We start from the raw sequence: 26,116 nt of genomic DNA on the forward strand, positions 1-26,116 counted from the left end.
ATTCAAGAATAAAGGTAAATAAGCAATGTTTTTTTTTTTTTTTTGTTTTTTATGAAATTTTTTCAAAATTTCAAACACTTAAATTTTGTTGCCTTTGTCTAACGTTTTTCCACTTAATGCAGCAGAACTTAGATAACTTTAAATGGGCGTCTTGATGATGTTTTCACTTGCAGTTTTTTTTTCACTCTCCATAATTAGCATTAGCCTCACTTAAGTACACATGTGTATATTTCATATGTTGGAATGAAAACTACATGTTTCCAGTCAATTTACCTTTTTGGTTAATTTTGCTCGCGCGCCCACCGAGTACTGAAGAGGTGAGTGCGAATGAAAAGGGGGACGAGGGGACACAAGGTAGAAAGCAGATGTATGTATGTTGGTATGTATAGCTGATTTACATACTATACTATAATCCATAACCATTAGCTTTGCGCTGTTTGGCATTTGGTTTGGTTTGGCTTGGTTTTGTTGTGGTTTCTGTTTCTTCTTCTTTTGGCTTTGGGTGCGGGTGCTGGCCAAAAGTTTCGCCTGCCAGTTGGAGGGAAAGTTCTAGAGGCATTTGCCAATATAATAAAAAAACAAATTTACACATACAACCTACATATTTATATATGTATTAGCATGAATCTATGCAAATCGAGTCACAGCAGAGAAAATACTTTCTTTAACTTTAAAGAGATATTCGCTGAGAATTTAAATAATAGTCTGATGAAATATCTGTTAAACAACTCGCTGAGATAAGAGCTGACAGTAAGCTAAAGGTTAATCAAAAAGTTCCCAATTCCCTATTTAAGTGTTCTACTTTTTGCTAGCCCAACTTTTATATGAACTTTTTCTAGAACAAGCAATTAAATAAAATGTTTTTTCCAGACTTTTGATTTATTTTCAAACAATTTCGATTGTATCATAGCTGCATACATACATATATTGTGCTTATCATGTTGCAGGTAGCATGTTGCATACATTTTAAGTGCCTTTCGCAATAGGCAAGCCAAAAACGAAAGACTTAAGACACAAACTTGTCGCCGCAACAACTTACATAAAAACATAAACTGTAAACTAAAAACAGAAAATATTCACCAAGTAGTTAGGACGTATGTGTGTATGTTTGAATGTACTGTATATTTATAGGTACATATCAGCAGGTGCAAAAACCAGTCGGAGGAGTTTCAACTTGCCGCTGCTTAGATGAATTGATTAAATATTTTTGATTCCTTTTTATTACCTCCCTCCCTCCCTCCATTTGCCGCTTTGTTTTTCGCAACTTTAAGGAAATTCAATACGAATTCGAATCGTCATCGCCAAGCATTGTTCACCCCCCTTTTTATACATTGTGAAATGTGTTAGAGAATGTTTATGTTGTTATGTTTTATTTTTGTGCATTTTATGCATTTTTTGGTTTTGTGTTTTTTTTTTGCATTAAAACATTTGCCGTTTGTTGTTGTTGTTGCTGTTGCTTTCACATAATGCGGGTTGAACGCTCTATTTAAGGCACTTCACTAACACTTGAGGCCTTTTAATTACATATTCAATTTGGTTTTTGTTTTGGTTTGGTTTACGTTGGCTCGCTTTGCCTTCTTCTTTATGGCCTATAATTTTCATAGCTTTTTGTTTTTGTTAACAACAAAATGTTTTAATGAAGTTTTGTTTACTTAGGAGTTTTTTTGTTGTTTTTTCTTTCGTACATTTTTCACATTTTATTTTTTAACATTTTTGTTATTATCGTTGTATTGTTGCTGTTTTTCGGCATTGCCACAGTTATATCAACTTATATAATGAGAATGCACAAAAAGCGACAAAGAAAAAGAGTTAATTGAAAAGATTCTTATTCCAAGAATAAAAAGTTCGAGGAAAGAAAAAAAACTGAAACTGGTTTGCACTTCACTTTCTGTTATGTGATCTGAATAAATAATATGAAATGAAGTAAAGGGACAGTTTTAAATATTTAGTCCGCCGAAGTTTCTATACGCTTGCCTAAAGTATTCCATGTATTCTGAAAGGATATTTTCGAGATAGGCTTAGAAAAGAAAAAATGCAATTAACAATAATCTTGCCCTAACTTGAGCTAATTTTGTAAGTTTGAGATCGCAATTATGTGGTTGGCCAGCATACATATTCTGGCATACATGACATGAATTGAAATACCTGGCCAATGCCGCAATTAATCTACTTACACACACACACGTACCTATGTATACAGAAACTCAGGCATACATATATATGGATTTATAATGTAAGTATGTATGTCATAAACTGATTTCATTTACAATCTTTGGGCTTTTGTCAACAAGTTGATCGATTTCATATCTGCAACAATAACTGCTTCTACTCATAAAACGCAAGAAATGAACGAGAAACAGCAATAAAACATTCCATAGTTCACTAAGGGCAAAAAATAGACGACTTAAATATACTGTGTAGTTCATCTAATCAATTAAATATAATATTTCAATTGAGAGATTCAACAAAAGATTCTTCAATATAAGGAAATAAACACAATTAATCAAGATAGGGTAATTGATGATTTTGACCTCATCTTTATATCATATATACCCATCAAAGTCTATAGGTATAAAGGGTATCAATAAACGCCAAGCCCAATTTCAGGTGAAGGAAACAAAACACAAAAAATGAGAAAAAAAAACTACATGCTGAAAATGAAATTAAAGTTGGAAACAAGTGTGGCGACCACAGCCCACAATTTTAAATAAACACACACATACACACACACACACACGCGCGCAAGTAGACACAGACATCGCTTACTAATCCATGTAAATGTGCCAATGATCTTTCAGACAGTCCGATGTCGTTGATGTTGTTGCCATTGCCGGGGACTTGCGGTGGCGCCCCGGCCAAAACGACTTACACTTTTTACCGGCTGCTTTCACTCTTCATTGAACATTTTGGTGGATTCTTTTATAAATTTCCCTACAGACAAAGGCGTGATTTCGAGACAACGAGAGAGAGATAGATACAGAGAAAGAGATAAAGAGTTAGACATGTGGTTGTCAATCTGCAAATTGCGTGGGTTCTTTATGACAACAATTTAATAAGCCGTTTGCCATCTAAATAGTTAGAATGGTGAATAACAGAAATTTCGGAGAGAGAGATTGCGAGAGTTGTGAGTGCAGATATTGAGCCAGCAAATTGCATTCCAAGCGAGTTGATGAAGTAGATTCATAAAAAAGTGAAACCACTTATTTTCCAAGCAAAATCCATCGTTATAACTATGATTAATGAAGCTGGTAATGATTGTGAGAGTGGAGGAATAGTTTTTTGTTGATCAGCAGGATGCTATGGCTATGACTACGGATGCTAGTAATTGCTCCACGAATCGAAATTGTATGGACAATGATAATATGTACATACCTATATACATATGTACATACATACATACATACATGCGGGTGTTAGACCACATAAGATTTCACAATTCAAAAATTGTTTATAATACATAAATATATTCATGGGGCCCCCCACTCATTGATTTTTGTATATTTCTTTTGCTTATCTCATCTCTTTCTTCGTTGTTGAGTGAAAAAGAAAGTGAAGCTGAACAACAACAACAACCTGCCAACCCAGACTCTTGGCTAAAAATCAAGTTGTTTGCTGGCTTGTTTCTTGTAATGTTGATTCTGCCAGCAGCCAAAAAAAAAAAAAAAAACAAAACACACACACACAACTAACAATTTTCTGTGCGTTTCTTCTCCCCTCCAATTTTCTATTATGCAAATTGAAGGCACAACATGTTTGTATACATATATGTAGACTTGTCTATTGGTATTTAACAGTATGCTTGTCTAATGCATATGCATGGAGCAAAAAAGAAACAACAAACCAACGCATAACAATAATATTGAAGAATATTTAAAACCAAACAAAACAAAAGAAAACACTTGGCTACAAATCTATGAAACTGGAAGTTTCTAAATCTAAAAATATGTTAATATGTCGTATTTTAAGGTATATGTATATGATCTCAACAGTCGGTGCCGAATGTATCAAAACAAATTTCTAATTTCTCGATTCTAAGCACCTAGGACAAGAAGAAGATGCGTTAGCCTCTTTCGAGAATAGTAATTACTAATTACCTATTAATCTAAAAGTTTAATCGCTTAATCGAGTGTATCTAAATTAAGATACAAATATAAGTCCATTCTTTAACTTTTAAATCAAATCTATTTAAATTTCTTTCCACTTTTCATTTATATCTACTCAATTTTTCAAATATATTAACTTTTGAAAAACAAAATTTAAAACAAAATAAGTTATGTTAATTTATTTAGTTATGTACATTATTCTTTCTTAATTGTTTAATAATTTTTTCATCAAAATCTTTGTTTTGTAAATGAAAAAAGTTCTTGGCATTCGTTGGTAATTACTTTATTTTAATAATTATTTATACATACATATATTCGTAATGTTGTTACTTTGGCTGGCACACCCTGCGTATACGTTATTACAAAGAAACTTCTTATCTCCTTTTTTTTTCTAAGTGTTTTTTTCGTAATAACTTTTATGCATGTATACAAATTCTATTTTATTGTACCTATGTAAATACTTGTATGTATATTTTGTTTCCCACAATTTACATTCTCCGATTAAAATCTCTATAAGCGATTCGAGAAGAAGCTTCCTTACGTGGGTAACTTAGTTATCAACAGAGATCCTAACATCCCGTTAGTTAAGGCCGAGATCCAGAGGTATGGCATTCGGTTCCTATTCAGTCTCGAGACCCATGATAATGCATCCATGATAATGGCCCTCAAACTGCTGGACATGCGGACTAGACGTCTGAAAAGAAGCCACCCACTGGAACTGGAATTCAGACCAGAGACGGACAGGTGGTTCCACACCTTATTATGATTACCTTTGATATTACTCATTCGCTTATTGTTCATTTAGGATGGAGTGCAAATAAAAACAGATTTTCAAATGCAGTTTTGTTGCACTTGTTAACTGATAAACTTGTGAGTTTAGAAATTCATTGGTATATATCAAATTTGGTCTTTCTGTTTTCGTTTCACACTTGATCAGCTTAAAATGCGAATCAATGTCGAATCGAAGTTTCATCTTCAAGAGGGAGAGAGAGAGAGACAGACAGACAAATCTGCGTCTCTCGCAATAAACGAAAAAGAAAAAAAAGTTCAATTCGAAAGCAGCAGCCGTTGCTGGTGTTGTCGTTGTTGTTGTTGCTGTTGCTGTTGCTGCTGCTGTTGGCGTTGGCTGCTGCACGCTCATTACCGTTTCGTTGTCGGCACTTCTTTAAGCGCAGATTGACGCCAACAGGTTGTAAAGTTAACAGCAGCAACAACAATAATGCGGCATACCATTGCCCATGTGCTTGAGTCAGGTTAAAGCTTTTGCTGCCGCTGCTGCTGCTGTGTGTTGTTGTTGTTATCGCTGTCGTTTTTAGCAGCAGCAGCAGCTTTACGTACGCCTTGCAATGGCCTCAGCCATTCAGTCTATAGCGAACAAACACACCGAACGGCCACAAGTCACGGGCGAGCTTTTACTTTATATATTTTGGTTTTTTTTTTCTGTTCGAACGTTTTAACGGTAAAGTGAGTGATCAGATTGCTTCCCCTCCTTCTCCGCCATTACATTGATTGTTTTTTTGTTGCCTCTTTTTTTTGGATTGGTTGTTGTTGTTGTCGGTTCGTTCATTGAACGTCGCGCAGCATCCACATAATCAAGTGTCGTCGCTGTCATCGCCGCCGCGTGTTCGTGTGTGCGTTTGTGTGTGTGCGTGTGTGTTTGTGTGTAAAGTGAAATGGAATTTGTTGAATTTTAATGCACGCAGCAGCAGCAACAACAACAACAACAGCAAAAACAACCACAAAATTTCATTCATCATAAAACAAACAAACAAAAAAAAAACCAACAGGAGGAGAAAATTACCTGCAGAAACGACAATATAATCTAGCTAAGAAAAGTAAGTGAAATTACTTAATTAGATTAATTAATTAAAGCATTCGGCAAAAAAGGCACGTGTTTAGCCGGTAAAATGGATGTCAATTGCCCTCAAACTAGCAATAAGTAATTTACTTGTCGAACAAATCTAGGCCAGCATGAAAAGAAACTTTAACGAAAATCAAAGGGCCCACAGGGCCTGACCAAATCTAGAGCTAGTCTGCCAATTTATACCCTAGACGAACTTAAAGTTTAAACGAGCATGGCAGGGAATCTCTTATACACAGTAAGAAATTCTTCATTGACACTTGAAAGGCATTCAATTTGAAAAGAAATTTCAATGAACCATTTTGGAAATTGACTTTTTACCTAATTTAATTTAATAGCAAATTTATGTTCTAAAACTTATAAAAAAAACCCGCAACTTTTTGAATCTCTATTTACGCCAGTTTTAGGGCAACTTTCATATTGAAATGTTTTCTATTAATTTGAGTTATTTTGTATCGTAATATATATATATCAAAAATCAGGACCAATTATTATTAGGATTATCAGAATAGGATATAATTGTAAACTATCAGCCTGTAAACATATTTTGGTTTTTTTTACCATTTTAAAATGGAGATAAAAGTTTTTAAAATATGTTAAATTGCGGCTTTAAAATGGGTTGAAAATTGGACAAATGCAGTCTGAGGAAAATAGACAAATTGACTACAAACAGGAACGAAGGGACCGACTGACAAAGCTTATAAATTGTATTGGAATGCGATCAAGTAATCAAACAGGAAGCTATATATTAAAGTCGTCAGATTCAGATTGCTCTTAGATATGTTAAAAAATACTTATAAATATTATATAGATATATGAAGATGTAAGACGATTATGTTTCTTAGCAACAGTATTCTTAAACTTGTTAAATTGAATAACAAAACAAATATCTCTATCTACCTTATTTTGTTTTGCAAGAGAATACCTAGACAAAACGTGTCTTTACAATTGGTTTCGAACAATGGCGCAAAGTTTTTAGGGTCGAATAGGAAATGAGGGGTAGAGTAACTCATACTTAGATCACAAACAGACAGAATAGAAGTTGAAACATTTTGGTTGCTCTCCTATTCCATTCATTTCGTTGCATTTCGTCACATTTCGTTTCAAAGACATTGAACAAATTTGACTCTTTATGGTGTTACATAATCGCCCAAACGCATAAGGAATTGGCCTATTGCATATTATACCCTGCAATATGCGGCCATATAAGCCTCAATCCAACACGTACTATGCCATAATTACAGGAAATCGTTGCACAAATAAACACTCCAAAAAAGAAGAGAAAAAAAAATTGCATTCAGCGAAAGTTTTTCCTTAAAGTGCGCATATTATAAATAATAAATAAACTCGAACCAGAAATTGGCTAACTGAAAATGAAGTTGCTGAGGGGGGTTTGCCTACACGAAATAGTTGGGCGTTTGTTTATTATCAATTTATATATGTATAGGATGCAATCAGTTTACTTCATTTGGATTCAACCATCTCCCTTGCCATTTCTACTTTGGCGGTCAGTTTAGCCAGTTTTTCCTACAGTTTTTCTCTTTCAATTTTCCATTTTTAGTGGGCTCGCGTCCATTGCACTCTTTTCCACTTGCTCTTGCCGTGAAGTGCGTAGCAGCAATTTCGCCTTAACTCTCCTTCATCATGGCAATGCAATTATTTTGTATTAAGTCATTTCAAATGTTCATTTTAACCAAAACGACGACGACGACGACCTTGCCGCCTTAATTGTAGCAAAACAAAGTGGCTCAGATCTTGTTGGACAAGGGGTGGAGTGTGTTTGGAACGGGGGGGCAAGGCGAATGCGTGCCATGATTGGGCAGCGGCATAACTACAAATCCAAATTCGACTTTGACTGCGAGTTCGCTTTGGAGTTCAATTTGGAGGTAAAGCAAAATGCACCTAATAATGGCAATTACACATTGACAGGAATTGCCAAAGACCCAACGAATTGTGATTAATCGCATAATCAATGATCGATTGACAGAAATATTGCAGAAATTGCTATATACAAGTCGCAAGTAAATAGATGTATACTTTAATACCTACAAATACCTACATACATAAACACATTTCATTATTTAAAATTACCCTAATCAAATGAATCTTAATGCCAAGCGAAAGCAATAAAGTATCTATAGATATCTTATTTATTTATCTTAAGTAACTATTAAAAGATTTCAACATAAACCATGTAAAATTGTAAACAACTGATAATATCCGTGCATTATTTGATTGCTCTGAAGAATCAGATGCAAACCGCAATTTATGTTGTTGTTGTTTGTTTCTGAAGGCAATTTTAATTTACATAAACTTAAGTTAATCTATCTACCAACTACAATTTACTTAAACCAAATATATAGCTTTATATATTTGAGTAACAGATTATTAAAAACTAAACAAATTAATTTGATTAACAAATTTTTTTAGACTTTTTGCTACTTTTGTTTTTTTTTTCTTTAATAAATATTTAATGGATAAATACTAGTGTATCTGTAGATGTAAACGATTTCTTTATGTTTATTTTTTTTTAAATTTTCGATTGCTTTAAATTTTTTTTAATTATACAAAATGTATTTTTGATTAATCGTTAACGATTTGTCATGACAATAAGAAGATGAATATTTTTTTGGTTTCTTGTAATTATTTCTGGCATAATTTTTAATCAAGCAGTAGTAGCAGCAGTCATTATCAATTGTCATTGGTATGCTAGTCAGCCCCTGCCCCCCTTGCTCTAGCCCCATTCAACCCAATCGCCTTCCAGCACCTTGCAGCATGATTAAAAATCTCCAAAAATAAATATCATAGAGACCAAAAAAGTACAAAAAACAACAACGAATAACAAAATTAACAGTCAGATACTAAATTCCCTAAGAAAATATTTGTGAACAAACACACACACATACAGAGACAGGTATCAAATTGTAAGACGAACAACAATTTGAAGGCTGCTGCTGTTGCTGGTTAATGTTAACCCATTGTTGGCCAAAAAAAAAAAAAAAACTTCAGACCTGAGACCTAAAGACAAACAACAAATATTTTGATTCATTTACGTTTTTTGATTTTGACATTTTAACGTGTATATTATTAACCCCTTTGGCAAACAACCTCCACTTGATCCATCCGTACACACACACACACACACACACACACACAAAGAAGAGAGACAGAGACAGAGATAGAGATATGCGTACACACATAATTACTCGCATTCTCATTTCAATTTCAATTCCAATTCATTTGCCGTCTGTCTTTCTGTTTTGTTGTTGTCCAAATGCCTGCATAAAATTAACTACCATTTCGAGCCGCACTTGACTTGACTTTGCCAAGATGAATGTTCAGGGGAGTGGGAGTGGGAGTGGGAGAGGGAGTTGGGTGGTAGTGGTAGTAGTGGTGGTGGAGGAGTGTCTGGGAATTTCTGCCGTTTGGAAACTATTGCATTAGAGCGGAAAAGCCAAATGTTAACTCTTCAGTTGACCGTATGATCCGATATTGAACTCAATTAAACCAAAGAGAACTAGAACTATCTAGATGGACAATCAACCGAAACTTAATAAGCTAGATAACCAACGACTACCTAACGGTTATTTCTTTTTTTTGCAACTGTCAAACAAAAGACTTGGAAAACAAACTTCATATTCAACGATAGAACTGTTGTATCTGAATTTAGATCTCTATACGGTTATAGTTGCTAGATTTTCCAGTGCCTAAGCATGATAGTTGGCATAATGTTTGTCAAATGGTTGACAGATTCTTTTGAGCTACGCCTTCAGATCTATTTCGCCTTGACGTTGACTTGACGCTCTTACTATTAATAATAAATGTAATAATGTTAACAATTACCGAGCTGACTATCATCATCATTATCATCATGTTCATAAAAATTATGATGCAACCTTTTGCCGCTAGACAAAAGCAACTCAAGTGTTGCAGCTTGTTGCAGTGTCACATTTCACAGTTATTTTGTTGTTGCACGTGCTGGTTTTAAGTCCCTCCCACACACACACACACATACACACACACAATCTTCACACTCTTCTCCTTACTTGATTTTGATATTTTAATTTGTTATTATGACAGGCTGGTGGCGCGTTTTTAATTACCTCAACGGCAACAATTGCATTTTGCAGAGCCATATTAAACCATACCATACCACACCACACCAAACCAAACCAAACCAAAACCATATCATGCCATCAGCATCATCATAATTTGCGTGGGTAGCAGGAAGACTCTCAAAAAAATCTTTGCTGCTAAAAATCAGACACTCAATTCAGTCATTCACTCAGTTAGTCAGTCAGTCAGTTAGTTACTTACTTAGCTGGTTTGTGGGAGTTTCACAGCAACAACATTGAAAATTCTAACAATCGAGTTGGGCAACAGTTCAACTGAATAAACTAAATAGCAAATGGCTTCAGATATTTCGTAAATTTAGCCTCTTGACCGCAGACTCAAGAGTCTTGAGTTATTTCCTTCACTCCACATTATATGAAATCAATTAAATGGCATTCAAATATGAGAAACATAAACAGACTAATTTAATATCAATATTTTATTGATTTCTAAACTCACAGGTCTAAAATGGTGGAATTTTGGCAGCTATATAATGTACATATGTGTACATAAATGGGTATTCAATCTTAATGAAATATACTAGGGCAATTTTATGAATGTTTTCATGTTTTTGTGGAAATTGTCAAACAGTTGGCAACAGTGGGTGGGACAACCCACACGAAGCCGGGCCACATCTGCCGCAACTGCAACATGAAGGCGCGACACTTGCCAGATTTTTGTTTAAACATTCAAGGCATAATTTGTTGCTGTTGCCATTATTATTTGTCTATTAAGCAAGAAACAAGCCTCTAAAGACAAAACGAAAAAAAGAACTGCAAAATTTGCAATTTCAATATATTTTTGCAATAATTGTTTTAGTTTTTTTTTTTTTTTTGTAATTAGCAAATGAATTTTTGTATGTCGAAAACAAAGGATTTTGAAAGTGGTCTGGTTTTTTGTTTTTGTTTGGTTGTGTTTCAGTTTTCTGTTCCGCCCCAAATCGATACGAGGCTATGAGGAAATCCATCCCACCTTTTTGGCAAATTGTTGGCCACAGAAAACACTTGGCCAAAAACAAATTTGCACAAGTGAAAGTGTTGCAGCCATTGACGTTGACGTTAGCGTTGACGTCGCTGCTGCCACTGACCGTCGTCATTTTGAAGCTGTTGACTTGCCAAACCGGTGCAATTTTTACTTTCAGGAAAACTCATTGTCATCGTTATCGACAACCACATCCACATCCACATCCATCGGCATCACGTCCCCCTCTTGATCCACAATTTTCAAGTACATTCTTTCTTTTTGTTTTTCAAACACTCTCACTTCTCTCACTCACTCTCACTCTCTCTTCCGTTCGGAATTTTTCTGCAGTGTTTTCAATTCTCTTCTCGCCATAAAAAGCTTATTATATAAGCAAGGTAGATGCAATGGAAGTGATATCATAAATAGATGTATCCCAAGCCGCCTGAACATGAACTCTCAGGGATCGAATTGGGCGTTAGATAGAAGTCTTTTATGAGGAAAAGTCACATTTGAACTTCTCCCTTTACAGAAACAAATTGAGGCTACTTGATATAGCTAGAGACGTCAAAGTACATATGTATGTATGTATATAACATGGTCTGGAAATACTTACCTAATTTAATTTAATTTAATACTTACTTAAATTTTTCTCAATGAATCAATTTGAAGCAAGTACTTAAGGTAAGCTTACGGATTTCACCTATGAAAAGAAAATCGTATTTGCCCTTTTACTAACTTTTTCTTTGCCGCTTTTTGTTACTTGATTTTCTTCATTCCTTGTCGTAGATTTTGTGTGTGTTTCTTTTTTCCAAGTGTTTTTTTCTTTTGGGTTTCTTGCTGATTTATCGACATATTCCAAAAGCTGCTGCGACGACTGCGGCTGCTGCAATCTGGCGGTTGGTTTTCATTTATGCGGTTAAGCGCTTGGGCGGCTATTGAGATTCAGGCACAAGGCAAGCGGGCTGTCGGGCGGGGGGCGTGTCTGGCTGGCAGGCGGTCGTTGAAGTTGTGAAGGCACAGAGCCTAGGGAGGGGGCGCTAGGCAAGTGTTTTGGCCACAAAAGTGTGGGAAATAGTTAGGCATGGAGGTGACATGGGCATGGCCCAAAATCAAGGCATAGGCAAAAGCAATAAACAAAAATTCAACAAAAAAAAAAAAATAAAAATAGGCAAGCAGCCACCACAACAATTTCGTTTATGCTAATTGACAAGTGAGCGTTCAAGTATTTAGCTGTGTGTGTTTGCTGTGGTGTTTGCTATGTCTGACCAATTACGCCTAATTGCTGTCAAGGCGGCCGGCAGACAGGCAGACAGTCGAGAGGCGACAGTGAAAATGAAAATGAAAACTGCCGGACATTGGCAAAACTGTGAAAATGACAACAGAAACGCAATGGAAATATGAAAACAAAAAAACTTTCACATATTTCAATAATTTGTGCTCAACACCAGAAAGATTCAAGCTCGACAATATTTTCTCAAGTTCTTTAATCACAATGTTGAGATCAAGTTAACAAAACACATCTATTATGTTGTTGCTTTAGTCAATTATTTTTTTTGCCTCAAAATCTTTTTTCCCAAGAATGAGATTTAAGATTTCTTTTTGATTGTAAATTGGGCCAATTATTAATTATATCAGATTATTTAAAGTCACTTGAAAGTTTAAGTTTTTAAAAGCAAATAGAAACAAGATTGAAATTAACGAAAAAAGATTTTAGAAAATCATGAAACATTTCAAAGTGGGAATCCGTAAGTTTTTAATGTGTTAAGTTAGGCTGATAATCTTAGAAAAATAAGTTTAAATGTACAAATGTATAATTTGATAAGACATATCGATTTCTATTGACTTATCCTGTAGAAGTACTTTGTTACCCGCATATTTGATTGAATTCGCTACTGGAATGAAGTTCTGTTTTTTTTTTTTTGTTGCTACTAGTGGTTTGCCTCTAAACATAAATGGCACCACCTGCCCCAATGCCTCCCAGGCACTAGTTCTGCCCCAGACACCCCTCTTTATCCCCTAAAACTTCTTTCTGTTAAGGTTGCGATTTTTTTTCAGCATTCGTCTGAATGTTTTTTCTTTACTTATTTCAGTTTTTTTTCTTTTTTTTTTTTTGTATTATGTTTTATTGTTTAATTTGCCAACCGGTTCGGCAAAGTGGCAACAATAATAATAACAACAACAGCAACAAACTCTTCTAAATGTTGGCAAATGTCAAGGCACAACAACAACAATCGTCACAGAATATTGAGAACATTTTAACTGCTTTATGGGCTTATGTCAAACAGAATTATGCGAAAAATGTTCAAATATGATAAATTGTTTACCAATCATGTGATAATAATGGGACAAACCTTTCTAAAATTAAAAAGAAAGAAAACTAGCCAATGTTAAGTAAAGATTGTCAAATACTCTACAATATAGAAATTCCTACAGATTTACTTTAGGAATCAGCAATAATCTAACTATAATCGAAACATTTCAACACAATGTTGAAGCAATTATTTTTATTTATATCAATCAGACGGCCATTTTTTAAAATGTTTTTGTGGTAGCTGCATGATCTGTGAAAAAGACTCCAATACCCTTCATTTGGTCTCTGAAAACAAAAGACTTAAGTAACGAACTTGCTTTTTGGCCAACGGCATAATTGCTATGCTAATCTTGTTGGTCAAAAAAGGCAAAAAAAAAAAAAATGAAGCAAAACGAACAAAACTACAATAGCTAAATTCATAAAAATTAATAACACTCGAAAAAAAAATTGTGATACTTTAAGTATTTTTTAGATTTAATTTGAAGTTTCCTATCACGTGCACATTAGCCAAACTATTTCTTTAAGTGTGTTTAAAATGAATCTCACTTTTATGCCTTTCTTTTTTCACTTTTGCAGTTTGTCAATGAAAGATCTGTGACATCAGCTACCATAATGACAGAGATAATAGGTAATAGTAACAATAATCATACCAATCCCAATGAATTCAATGGCCGCCATTCGGCCTCACCGGCACGCACAATAGATTCGCATGATTCGACAACTGGAAGCATGGACACCATTGTGGATCGTAGTCTGAATCGTGAAGAGCTGGGACAGGTGGCCAACAGCTCTACTATGGAGCAGGGCACTAATACATCAAATGCTAATGTTGGCGAATCGGATGAGGCACGCCAGGATGCCCAAAGTCATATCTATTCGAGTCCCGTCTATGATGAGAAGCCCTTGACCGCACTGAAACTGACAGCAGCCACAATGATAGATGACCTCAAAAAGGATACAAGCAAGGAGCCAAAACAGGAGCTTAAATTAATGAGTCATCAGGAGTTCAAGCAGCAACTGCAGGATGCTCAGCAGACAAAAAGTGCAGCCAATACGATTGATTCTCGTATCAGCAAAAAACAACGATGCCCGCCAGAATTCATTAAATACAAAGAGACAGGCGGAGGATCGGGTGCTGGTGGTAGCGGTAGCGATGATGGTTCCTCATCCAAGCAACGTCGCCAACGTCGGGCAAGCAATGAATGTTGCTCAGCCTTTCCCCTGCAAATTGTCCTTGGGCTATTACAATTGCTATTGGCCATCTCTTTGGTAGCTCTAGGATCCCTGCTGATAGTCCGTGATGCGGCCTTGTCGATGGCCGGCTGTGGCATTTGGACCGGGCTAATAGCCGCTGTTACCGGCTCCCTGGGCGTGGTTAGCATGCGCAAAACTCAGACAGCATTTTTGGCTCTAAGTTTGGTTTGCATAGCCAGCAGCACATTGGCTTTGGCCATTTCGGGAGTGGGATTGTCGCGCGACCTCAATCGTCTGGCCGAGCAGCAACAGCCAGAGCAACAGCAGCAACAGGTGAGAGTTAATTAGCCACAGAGCTGTATGGCTTTGTTTTTCAATTAATATTGAACTTTTTCCCCTTCACAGTTGGAACTCATCAATGGAAATAGTGAGGTTTCTGCTGCCTGTGGTTTAATATTCGCATTATTTCTACATTTTGTGGTCAGCATTGTTTCAGTTTATCGCTGCGCCTTGCAAATATGTACCAAGTAAGTCGTAATTTTAATTAATTTCCCGAAACAGTCAAATTTCTTTTTTTGAATGAAAGTTCTATTTAAAATTTGAATTCGATAGGTTTGCTCCGATAGTGTCGATTACCGATAGTGTCGACTTGTCGACCACGATAGGTTGGTAGGCAGGCGGAAAAACGTTGATTGGGTTATCTCAGAAACTTTAACTAGACATAATTGAGTCGCCAATGTTCGCTGGGTTGCAACTGATAGAATTGTTTATTTTTCGTGGTTTTTGTTTGTCGTTAATTAATTAAATTAATTTTTTGCAAATGCATCTAATATTAAGCAACATGGCAGCAAGTGTCAAGCAGTGAATTGTTTTAAACAAAAAATAAGCCCAGGGCTGAAGAAATCACACCGAAGCTCAAAAGCAGCAGCAGAGATAGAAGAAGAAGAGAGAGTCAGCAGCGCCTACGCTTAACGGAAGTAATAAAAAAAAAAGAAAAAAAGAAAAGCAAAAAGAAAAACAAGGCGAAGAAGGGAATTCAGTGAAAGCCTCAACGTGTCGGCGGATCTACAAGCCAATACGCTAGTCATGCCCTTGGCTGACTCCAATAAGGATCTCCGCCAACAACAGCAACAGCAGCAGAGCAACAGCCATGCCCCCCCAGTCCCGGGTAGCAGTTCATCGGCATCTGCAAGCGCATCCGCATCCGCGATGGGCTTGCAGCTGCGACAACGCATGCAGATCACCTCATCTGGATGCAGTAGTTTGGCGGTAACGCCCATGGAGCACACACCCACCGAGGATGAAGAAAGCGGTGTTGGGGTGACTATGGTGACATCATCGCAGCGCCGACAGCAACAGCAACTGCAAGCAGCCCTCGAACAGCATCACATTTCCCCCACAACCAGGACAAAGCGAGAGGTCGCAGAGGCTGCGACACAGCCAGCAGCCGAGCCCGTCGAGGAAGAGCAGCAAATGGAAATGAGCACCGATTCGGATCTGCTCCTTTGCGATATGAATGAATTCGAGCTGCGTGAGGTGATCAAAGAGGGTCACGACAAGGCGGATCCCTCCCAATTCGAACTGTTGCGAGTCCTGGGCGAGGGCAGCTTTGGCAAAGTGTTCCTGGTACGTAAGATTATTGGCAAAGATGCTGGCACACTGTACGCCATGAAGGTCCTTAAGAAGGCCACTCTCAAAGTTAAAGATCGTGTGCGTAGCACCAACGAGCGAAAGATTCTGGCGGATGTGGGTCATGCCTTTATAGTAAAGCTACACTATGCTTTCCAAACGCCTGGCAAACTTTATTTAATTCTGGATTTCCTGCGTGGCGGAGATCTCTTTACCCGTCTGTCCAAGGAGGTCATGTTCACCGAGGAGGATGTTAAATTCTACCTGGCCGAATTGGCCTTAGCCCTGAATCATTTGCATACGCTGGGCATTATATATCGCGACTTGAAGCCAGAGAATATACTTTTGGATGAACATGGACACATAGCTTTGACCGATTTCGGTTTGTCCAAGCAGCCTTTGGATGGGTCCAAGACCTACAGTTTTTGCGGCACTGTCGAATACATGGCACCGGAGATTGTCAATCGAAAGGGTCATGACTTCGCTGCCGATTGGTGGTCATTTGGTGTGCTTATGTATGAAATGTTAACGGGAAATTTACCCTTTCATGGCCAAACCAGACAGGAAACTATGAATCAAATTCTACGCTCCAAGTTGGGTATGCCGGAGAATCTATCGCCCGAAGCTCAGTCGCTATTAAGAGCCCTGTTTAAGCGGAATCCTCAAAACCGCTTAGGTGCCGGCTCTCAGGGTATATTAGACATTAAGGCGCATTGCTTCTTTGGCACCATTGATTGGGTGAGGCTGGAGAGGAAGCAAGTACGCCCGCCGTTTATTCCCGCTGTGAGTCGTGATGATGCCTTCTATTTCGATGTGGAATACACTTCAAAATCACCGCGAGATTCACCAGGTGGACCCATATCGGCTTCCGCTCATGAAATCTTTCGTGGATTTAGTTTTGTAGCCCCTATACTACTGGAGGCGCAAGGAAACAGCGATGGTCCTCTGCAAAATATTGCAGGCGGTGCATCCTCATCGGATTCGGGATCAGGTTCGGGCTCTGTTATCACCACCACGATGACAACTGGTGCTAATACGGGTGTTAGTGCTCTTCCCGTTACTGGAGCGCCCTCAAATCCTGGTCGCAGCTTACCTGGCGTTTTGCCAGGCAATTTCCATGCCGAATACAATCTATTACAAGAGCTGGGGCGTGGCACTTTCTCGGTATGCCGATTGTGCGAACATCGGTCTTCCAAGAAACATTATGCCGTCAAGATTATTGAGAAAGCGGCTGCAGCTGCTTCAGCCACGGCTGCAACGGCTACAGCCACCTCCGGTTCGGCTACTGCAAGAGCCACCACAGCCACAGCAGACTGCTGGGAGGAAGTGGAGATAATGCTGCGTTATGGCAATCATCCGAATATCGTTACCCTCTATTCAGTCTATGAGGATGCGAGTTCAGCGTATCTGGTTATGGAACTACTCAAAGGTGGTGAACTACTCGATCGCATTCTAGCCGTAGGCCAAATGTGTGAAAGTGAAGCCAGCGCTGTCCTTAAGACCATTGCCTCGGCAGTGGCCTATTTGCATGAACATGGTGTAGTCCATCGCGACTTGAAGCCCTCGAATATGATTTATGCCAGCATGAGGCAAACTCCAGAGACGCTTAAACTGTGTGATTTGGGTGAGTATTCGTGATGCTATTGCAAAAGAAGGAACACTCTACAACAACACCTAATTATCTTGTAGGCTTTGCCAAGCAATTGCGTGCAGACAATGGACTGTTGATGACGCCTTGTTACACGGCGAATTTTGTGGCTCCCGAAGTGTTAAAACGTCAGGGTTATGATTTAGCCTGTGACATCTGGTCACTGGGCGTTTTACTATATATCATGTTATCGGGTAGGACGCCATTTGCCAGTACGCCAAATGATTCGCCGGATGTGATACTAAAACGGATTGGTTCAGGTCACATCGATTTCAGTAGTAATAGTCGTTGGACCCTAATTAGCGCACCGGTGAAGGATTTGCTGCGGCAGATGTTGCATATAGTGCCCGAGAATCGACCCACAGTAGCCCAGATACTGGAACACAGTTGGGTGCGTGATCAATTTGCTGGCTCTGCTGTGCAGTTAACCGAATATGCAATGGCACCGGCTCTATTATCGCTGGACGCCCAACAGCAGCAACAGAATCACATTTCGATGGCATTGCGCGGCGCTGTGGATGCCACATTTCGTGCCATTGCCATACCACAGGCAGCAAATGTGGGTCCCGTTGAGCTATCAATGTTAGCCAAACGAAGGGCCAAAGATCGCGCCCAATTGCATTCCTAATCTTGGGCCAGGCGCAGCCAAAGGCAACTAATACGTTTAATTAATAGATTATATGGCATTCTTATACACTATTGTTGTGCATTTCCTGGCCAACGCGCAAGGAATTGCGTTTGGTCTAGCATCTTACCTAGAACCTAATCCAAGGACGACTCGAGATGTCTGAAATCGCACAAAATGAATGAAAGAATTATCGTTATATTTATATATATGTTTATGTGCTATCCTTGAACTTCCAAATGTGAAAGAGAAAAGAAAACTTTAAAAGTATTTTAACAAGTGTTAATTATTTATTTTATACATAAACAAACACACACACAACACACACGCACGAACACACAAACACATACACCTCTACTTTATATGCAAATCTATACAGAATCGGTATTTATACCACCTATACTTAACACATATATAGCTAATGTAAAATAATAAATTAAATGAAAACACAAGAACTAAAGAAAGAAAATTCTTACTTCCTGATTTCTTCCATTGAAATCATAAGCATGTATGCATGTGGTTATATACAAGAATCAATCCGTAACAAAATCTATTTAGTTAACATTTTGTTTTTTAAATCGAGTTTTAACAATAATCAAATTACAAAGATTAAACAAATTGCATTAATATTTTTAATTAAATTTAAATGTAGCTAAATTTTTTCCACATCACGTGTTATTGTTGTTTAATTGAAAACACAAAAAAAAAAACAAAAATTAATAAATATAAAATAAATTAAAAAGCTACAAATAAACAAAAAAGCCAAATAAGAATAATTTTTTATTAACAATTTTAAGCTGTTGCCAAATAAAAAGCACACACACACACAGAGAGAGAAACATTTTAAGTGAATAATCTTTATAAAGTTGTATATTATGTCAATTTGCTTACACCTTAGCTATAATGATGCAGTTGTAAATATATATAAATATATATACATAATGCTACGCCTATGAAAAAACACAAAAAACAAAGAAATTTAAATAGTAAACCTTTGTTTGTTCAATGCTTACACTTTTTGCCTGAAATATTCCAAATGACGAGAGATTATACAGATATATGTATGTATGTATGTATGTATATACACATCGAATTGATTAAATTTGAAAGCGATTCAAAGGCCAACTATTTCAAGGGATTTGTGAAATTTCTATTTGTATCTCCCAGTGCTAAATCCATTAATCAATATATTTTCCACATACATACAGACAAAAGTGATTTCTTTTTCACAGCCAAAAATATGTTAAATATTTTTCACTTCAAAGCAAATTAGATTTCGTTTCGTTAGTATATGTTAAAATTATTCGTTATCCACAATCATTTCCATTTTCGTTAGTAAATGTATATACATACATATGTACATATGTATGTACATCTCTCGTCTTTTTGGTTTTCAATTTAAACGGAAGGTAAACAAAGAAAATAGAGCACTACCCACTATAAGGCCCACGATTCAGTCGTACAAATTTGACTATATCAAAGACTTTCTTAAAAAAAAAAAGAAAAAAAGAATTAAAACTAAGAAAAAAAACTAGCACAGAAACCGCAAAGTAAAATATATCCATAAATATGTGTTGAACGACTCATTGTTGGCCCATTTTATAATCTGCTTTATGGAGTCTCCAAATTCGAATGCTTTAAGGGTACCCAATCATCAAGACGCAACAGCAGACAAACTGAAGTTTATATACCCAACAACTTCTATCAGTTTTCTATAGCAGGGCTAGTCCGTCATTTTAAATTAAACTGCCCCAAATCCGTTATAGATAGTGATCGAGAATATATATCAAATGGAATTTGTAAAAGGGTATGTGCATGTCGGTATGTGTGTTTGATAAACTTTTGAGCTGTGTATTTGAACTTATTGCTAAGTGAAAACATAAAAATAAACAATAATTATTAAATAAAATCATAATCCACCTACAAATATGTTTACTTTTATATTGTCTGTTAGTTATGTAGAAAATTGTGAAAACAAATTTCATTCCTATATCATTCTCTCCCTGTTCATGGCAATTTGATGAATTTTTCATTTGAAATAGACAAAGATAGACAGATTGTTGCAATGACAAAACCTAACATAAAGAAACTCTAAATCTATAATTAGAATACATACACACATACACATAGCCTTTAAAATTAAAGAATTAATATACATAGATAACTGAATTCTACAAGCCGACTGAACATACAAAGCTTAATTTATTGAAGGCCTGATTCATACAAATGTAAAATTCTATAGAAAACGCAATAATTGTTTTGTTGCATTAGTTATTCACACTTTATACAGATTATTATGTATATGTATGTCTCTCTAAATGCCAGCCAGTTCGATTCTTTTCCCAAAGACGATGAGAATTGTTACTATTTAATGCCATAAACCACTCTCGCCTATCAAAATTGTATATTCATCCGATCCATGCAGTTGCATTGATCTGGTTAAATATTTGATCTTAGATATGTCATAATAAATAACAAAAAAAAAAAAAAAACCAAAACCCTTATCTAATCTGATAGCTGTGCATATATAAAGAAGTGTACAAACTTATATACACACACATGCATACGTACATATATATATATATACATAAATATATATATTTTCTTAGTAGATTTTTACAGCTTGGAGAATACAAAAGAAAAAAAACCTAGTTATATATACAATTTCTTAAAAATGAAACAAGTTTTATTGTAATTAAAAACAATATCGATTCAAAATTTGAAATATTGAAACAAAATGCAAGAGAATTCCTTAATAAAAATTCAAAGTTCTAAATTGTGTTTGCAGTGAGGGAGGGTCGGGGAGGAATAATTTTCCAGTATATTTCTCTACTATGAAAACATCGTCTCTAAGAAACCAAGTTACTACTATTACTGACTATTTAAATCAGTTTAAAAGCAATGTCATACTGTATTACGTCTATTTTTATCCATTTAGCGCATAGTTAGTTGTTGAACTTATCTTAGATAGTAGCTCTTGACAATGTTTTTGCTTCTCCATTGGAATGGGCTAGATCTCCCAAGGGGTAGCCCTCGTTTAAGCGCTTATGTAATTCTTTGTAAACATACAGTTTTTGTGTTTGTTTAGATGATGGCATGACGCATTTTGGTTTCTTGGGTTTATCTTTGATAAAATTGTGGAGAAACCAAATTAAACAAAACAAACTAGTTTAACACTAGATTTTGTATGTTGAAGAAAGAATTTGCACATATTTATTGTTTCTTTGATGTTATTACTATTATCATTATTATTATTTCTGTAATAATCAATCAATTCATTGACTTGTTTCTCTATTTAACAATTAGGGTTTGTTTTGTTTTTATTTGATTTATTAATTATTGTTATTAATCATTGTTTGTATTCATTTTAAACGAACTTAATATACTAAACTCTTAGGGTGTTCTCAATCCGGTTAGATAATAACCTTAACGAAGTTAATACATATAAATATTTTAAAATGTTAAAACGATAAATTAATCTAGACAAAAAAGGACATACATGTATATGTATATATAGTAAAATATTTTAGTTCTTGGTAATCACTTTAACCGAATTGAAAACATCTTTTTGTTTCATTTGATTTGAGTTTTTTTTGGGCTTGTATTTTCAATTAAGTGTGGTTCTCTGTTGTGTTTAATTGTTAAACCTGCTTTAAAAAATTATTATTGGAATTTAAATATTTCAAAATAAAAGCAAATTGCTTTGTTATTGGTGTTGTTGTTGTTTTTTTTTTTTTTTTTAGGAATATCTGAAGTTTTGGAATTCATGTATTCTCGACTCTTGATTTGTTTTTGGATAAATTAAATTGTTTTAACATAAAAGAGTTCTTGGAATATTATTTTCTTTTCAAAATTTAATGATTTTCGTTTTTATCGTCAATCTTTTTGCCATAGCTATTTGTATTTTACATTAACAAATTATGCATGGGTGTGTGTGTGTTTCAATGTATAAAAATATATATGTGTATATATTTATATTAGGGATATAATAAGGACACGCCGACTCTTTTTTTGGTCTCTTATGTCCAATTTAGGCTTTGCCTTTGCGTGCTTTTTGCCGTTTTGATGTGGGCGTGTCTGGAATGGATTGATTATCAATAGAAAAATGTTACCTTAGTGCCGCACCTTCTGGGACTTACCTTTTTTCTCCTCTTCCTCCTTCGCTTTGTTCGGCTGTTGCTGCTGCTCAGTAACCGGCTTTTCCTCATCTCCATCCCCACGCTCGGGATCCGCTTCGTCCTCGTCGACCTCATTAAGCTCAACTTGATCGAGTCTTGTTTGCACTTCCACCACAAGAGTTTCATCCTCCTCATCATCTTCATTTTGCAAATGATGATGATGATGATGTTGCTGCTGACGTCCTTTGGTCTCCAAGACGACAACTTCCTCGTGCTCCTCTTCGACAACATGTGCCTCCTCAGCCAGGACACCATTGAGCACGTTAACCGCCTCTTGTGCCTCTGGTGTTGATGCTGCTGCAGCTGATTTTTTCTGTTGCCGTCGCTGTTCCAGATCCTTTGAGCATGTCTTTGTCCATTCGACATAATCCTTGTAATACTGAGAGACGGGAATCACAATCACCGAAATATCATCGACTGTGGCTGCTGCCTTACTATCAGCCAGACGCCAATGGCCCGATTCATTGATTTTACCGCGGGCCCTAGCTACCAGCTCTTGGGCTACCATGGTATATCGATGCTTCTCTGTGGGATATTTACTTAACGTATGGAAGACAGTGCGGGCCACCGCTTTGTTTTCGGAAACATCCCACAGTCCATCAGTGGCCATAACTAAAACCCCGTAATCACCATCCTCATTGTGCTCATCAGGTATGCTCACCACCTGGGTGAGATCGCGCTGTTGCACATCGGGCTGGGGGGTTAAGAAAGGTTTGATCTTGATGCCCGTATTAATTGCCAATAGATCGTGATCACCAAAGCCACGAGTTACACCCAGAGTTCCAAGCAGACGACTTCGTTTGCCCTCACCGTTGACCACAGGCATGCGAAGATCTTCTCGGGTCAGGGTTTTGTAAGTCCAGCCCTTCATGGATCCTTGGCGGCAGAGTATTCGCTGGCCCATATCCTTGATATGTGGACGCTTGGCGTATTCCGTGGCCACATAATAATTAGATAATAGAGGTGGCTTCAGCCTGGCAACATTTAAGAGGCGCTCTCGCTCTGTTTCGGGTGTGTGATCCGACGAAAATGGCACTGGATAAGAGCAGGCATCCAACGGATCAACAGCTATGGACGAATCATCAGGATCGTCCTTTTCTTGGGCAGGTAATGCACTTCGACGACACAATACAGCTCGACTATCGCCAGCATTGGCCACATACATTTTGCCATCAATGAAAAGGGACACGCATGCCGTGCAGCCCCCAGCATCACGATACCGATCCCTGTCCTGAGCGATCAGCGAGTCCATATGAAAGAAGGCGCTCTCTAATGCACCGATAATCAGTTCGTCCTTACTAACACGCCGCTGAAAATAAATTGGATGCGGAAACGTGGGATTCAGTTTGCCATTTTCGCCAGCACCACCAGGTCCGCTTTCATTTGTGTCTCTAGGCAACAGCAAATCCAGGCAGTCCACTAGCTTCTCATGCAATATGTGATGGAATTGATGGGAGGCTGCCAAAGCAGCTCCATAACCGGCATGACCATCAAAGATGCCGAAATATGTGTAAGGTAAATCCGGATGCTTTTGTTCCGGATCCGAAAGAACTTGTCTGTCCAACGAGAACGATAATATTAGAAACTGGCAACACAATATCCATTTCCATATTTAAATCTTAAAATACACACCTGCAGAAGGCTCCCTGATCCTCATTCCACTCCGATTTACCAGAGTTCACACATTCTGCATATCCAGTGCCCCAAGGCAGCAAATTTATGTCTCTGGGCACAATAATAGGCCGAACATTGTGATCTGCCGATGCCTTTAGCTCATCGGGTGTCATCAGTTGAAGGAAAGGCGGCCGGGCATATGGAAACTTATCTGTCAGCTGCTGGTTACCGAAACGCATTCCACCGCCACGATGATGATGGCTATGATCTCGCTCAATGTTGGGTAGCATAGGCACATCTGGCGCTATGGCCGATATGAAACGCTCCTTAAAATTGCTAAACATGATTTGGTGTTTTTGGGAAGGGGGACACCGACACCTGCACAACTTCCTTCTGCTTTCTGGGCCTCCCTCTGTTTCTTTCTCGTACTTTGTTTTTCTTGCCCGCTCACTCCCACTGACGTGGCGAGCTTTGCTTTTGTTTTCTTAGAAAAATGTAACGTCCGCGACTGTGATCTGATCCGGCGCAATAAGTTTATCTACACTCTACTACAAGTAAATATTTTCCACAGTCTTTGTGTATTTCACCCACTTCTTTTCTTTCTGCTGTTTATTGATTTGTTTCACTTTTTATCTTCTTCTTCTTTCGATAACGATATCGATTACGATAATGTTGCCCGATAATGTCGATTGCGATAACGTTGCTCCGATAAGTTATGCTCCGATAATGTCGATTACGATAGATTTATTCGGATAATATCGATAACGATAACTTTGGTATTTCTGGAGTTTGTTGTCCAACACTTTTAAAATTCAAATTATTAATTTCTTTGGTGTCGTTTTTTTCTTATTCTACAGATCGGAACACAGCGAGCTACGCGATGTGATCATTAAATCAAATGCCTCGGGCATGGCCTTAGATCAACAAAAGGTGGATCAATATATAAAAGCCATGTCGCTGAATGGCAGTGAAAAGGTAAGTTTTCGAATGAAATATTTTTTGACCCTTATAATTTAATTTCATATATGTATGTTTGTGCATATTATAGATAAGCTCGGAAAAGTTGGCGGCCATGTGGATGTATGCTGCCCAAATGGGGAATCCTTCGATGCGTAAACTGACGCCGCCCTCACGTCCCATCATGCTTATACCAGCATCAGCAGCTGGTAGTGGGGTAAGGATCAAATCTAAGAGCATTTCTTGCAATTTACAATAAATCCTGATTTACTCATTACTAGTTGCTGCCGCCGCCACCAACACGCCTACCACCTCCGCCACCAGGAGTCGGACCTGGCCTATTGTTACCAGTGCCAGCTCCACCTCAATATCGCGGCATGACGTTACCGTCATACATGCGCTCTGGTCCCGGCTCTGTCATTTACGCTCATCCAGCTAGCCTTACTGGTACCTATCGCACTCACAAAAGCACCAAGTCAGCGGAATTGAATGGCCAACGGCGACGCCGGCGTGCAGGAAAACCAACATCAATGGATGCCAATCGTCGCCAGCGTCGTAAATCCGAAGCAGATGTCCTTGATGGTGCAGCAGCACCCAATTTCCAGTACACAGGCCTGGATAGAGCCATAGCCGATAGTTTTCTGGCACGTCAAGAGCAATCACATGCGGGAAGTAGCCACATGGATTACTCCTCATCAGCATCTTCATCAGAAGCGACATATGGAGCTGCAACGGGAAATGCATCGCGTGCTTCTTCCAAGACAAAAATCGTTTGCCGCGATGTTGTGATGTGATGCTAGAAGAGTCCGTCCATCAGTCAGCATATCTTTTGTAAATAGTTTCTAAACGGGATTCATAATCCTTAAGGTCAACAATTGTGTATTCTATTTTTGTATCCTAAAAGAGCAGAATACACCTCA

General features: G+C 37.5%; 3 protein-coding genes across 3 annotated transcripts; 2 read left to right on the forward strand and 1 right to left on the reverse strand.

Moving 5' to 3' along the window:
* The first annotated feature begins 5,484 nt into the window (after positions 1 to 5,484).
* Positions 5,485 to 26,040, forward strand: LOC137581870 (uncharacterized). Its single transcript, XM_068296255.1, has 6 exons — positions 5,485 to 5,938; positions 13,928 to 14,878; positions 14,951 to 15,072; positions 25,097 to 25,214; positions 25,288 to 25,413; positions 25,478 to 26,040. Exons 2-6 carry the CDS (start codon positions 13,964 to 13,966, stop codon positions 25,988 to 25,990), a joined length of 1,794 nt encoding a protein of 597 aa, XP_068152356.1. The 5' UTR covers positions 5,485 to 5,938; positions 13,928 to 13,963; the 3' UTR covers positions 25,991 to 26,040.
* S6kII (Ribosomal protein S6 kinase II) lies at positions 15,261 to 18,717 on the forward strand. The gene is made up of 2 exons (XM_068296241.1): positions 15,261 to 17,798; positions 17,864 to 18,717. Exons 1-2 carry the CDS (start codon positions 15,632 to 15,634, stop codon positions 18,448 to 18,450), a joined length of 2,754 nt encoding a protein of 917 aa, XP_068152342.1. The 5' UTR covers positions 15,261 to 15,631; the 3' UTR covers positions 18,451 to 18,717.
* Positions 22,284 to 24,902, reverse strand: LOC137587054 (protein phosphatase 1H). Its single transcript, XM_068303292.1, has 3 exons — positions 24,258 to 24,902; positions 22,587 to 24,181; positions 22,284 to 22,524 (listed from the first exon to the last, which is right to left on the reverse strand). Exons 1-3 carry the CDS (start codon positions 24,581 to 24,583, stop codon positions 22,478 to 22,480), a joined length of 1,968 nt encoding a protein of 655 aa, XP_068159393.1. The 5' UTR covers positions 24,584 to 24,902; the 3' UTR covers positions 22,284 to 22,477.
* Positions 26,041 to 26,116: the final 76 nt, after the last annotated feature.

This window comes from Drosophila tropicalis, unplaced genomic scaffold, assembly GCF_018151085.1.
Source record: "Drosophila tropicalis isolate 14030-0801.00 unplaced genomic scaffold, ASM1815108v1 contig_158, whole genome shotgun sequence".
NCBI classification, from domain to species: Eukaryota; Metazoa; Arthropoda; class Insecta; order Diptera; family Drosophilidae; genus Drosophila; species Drosophila tropicalis.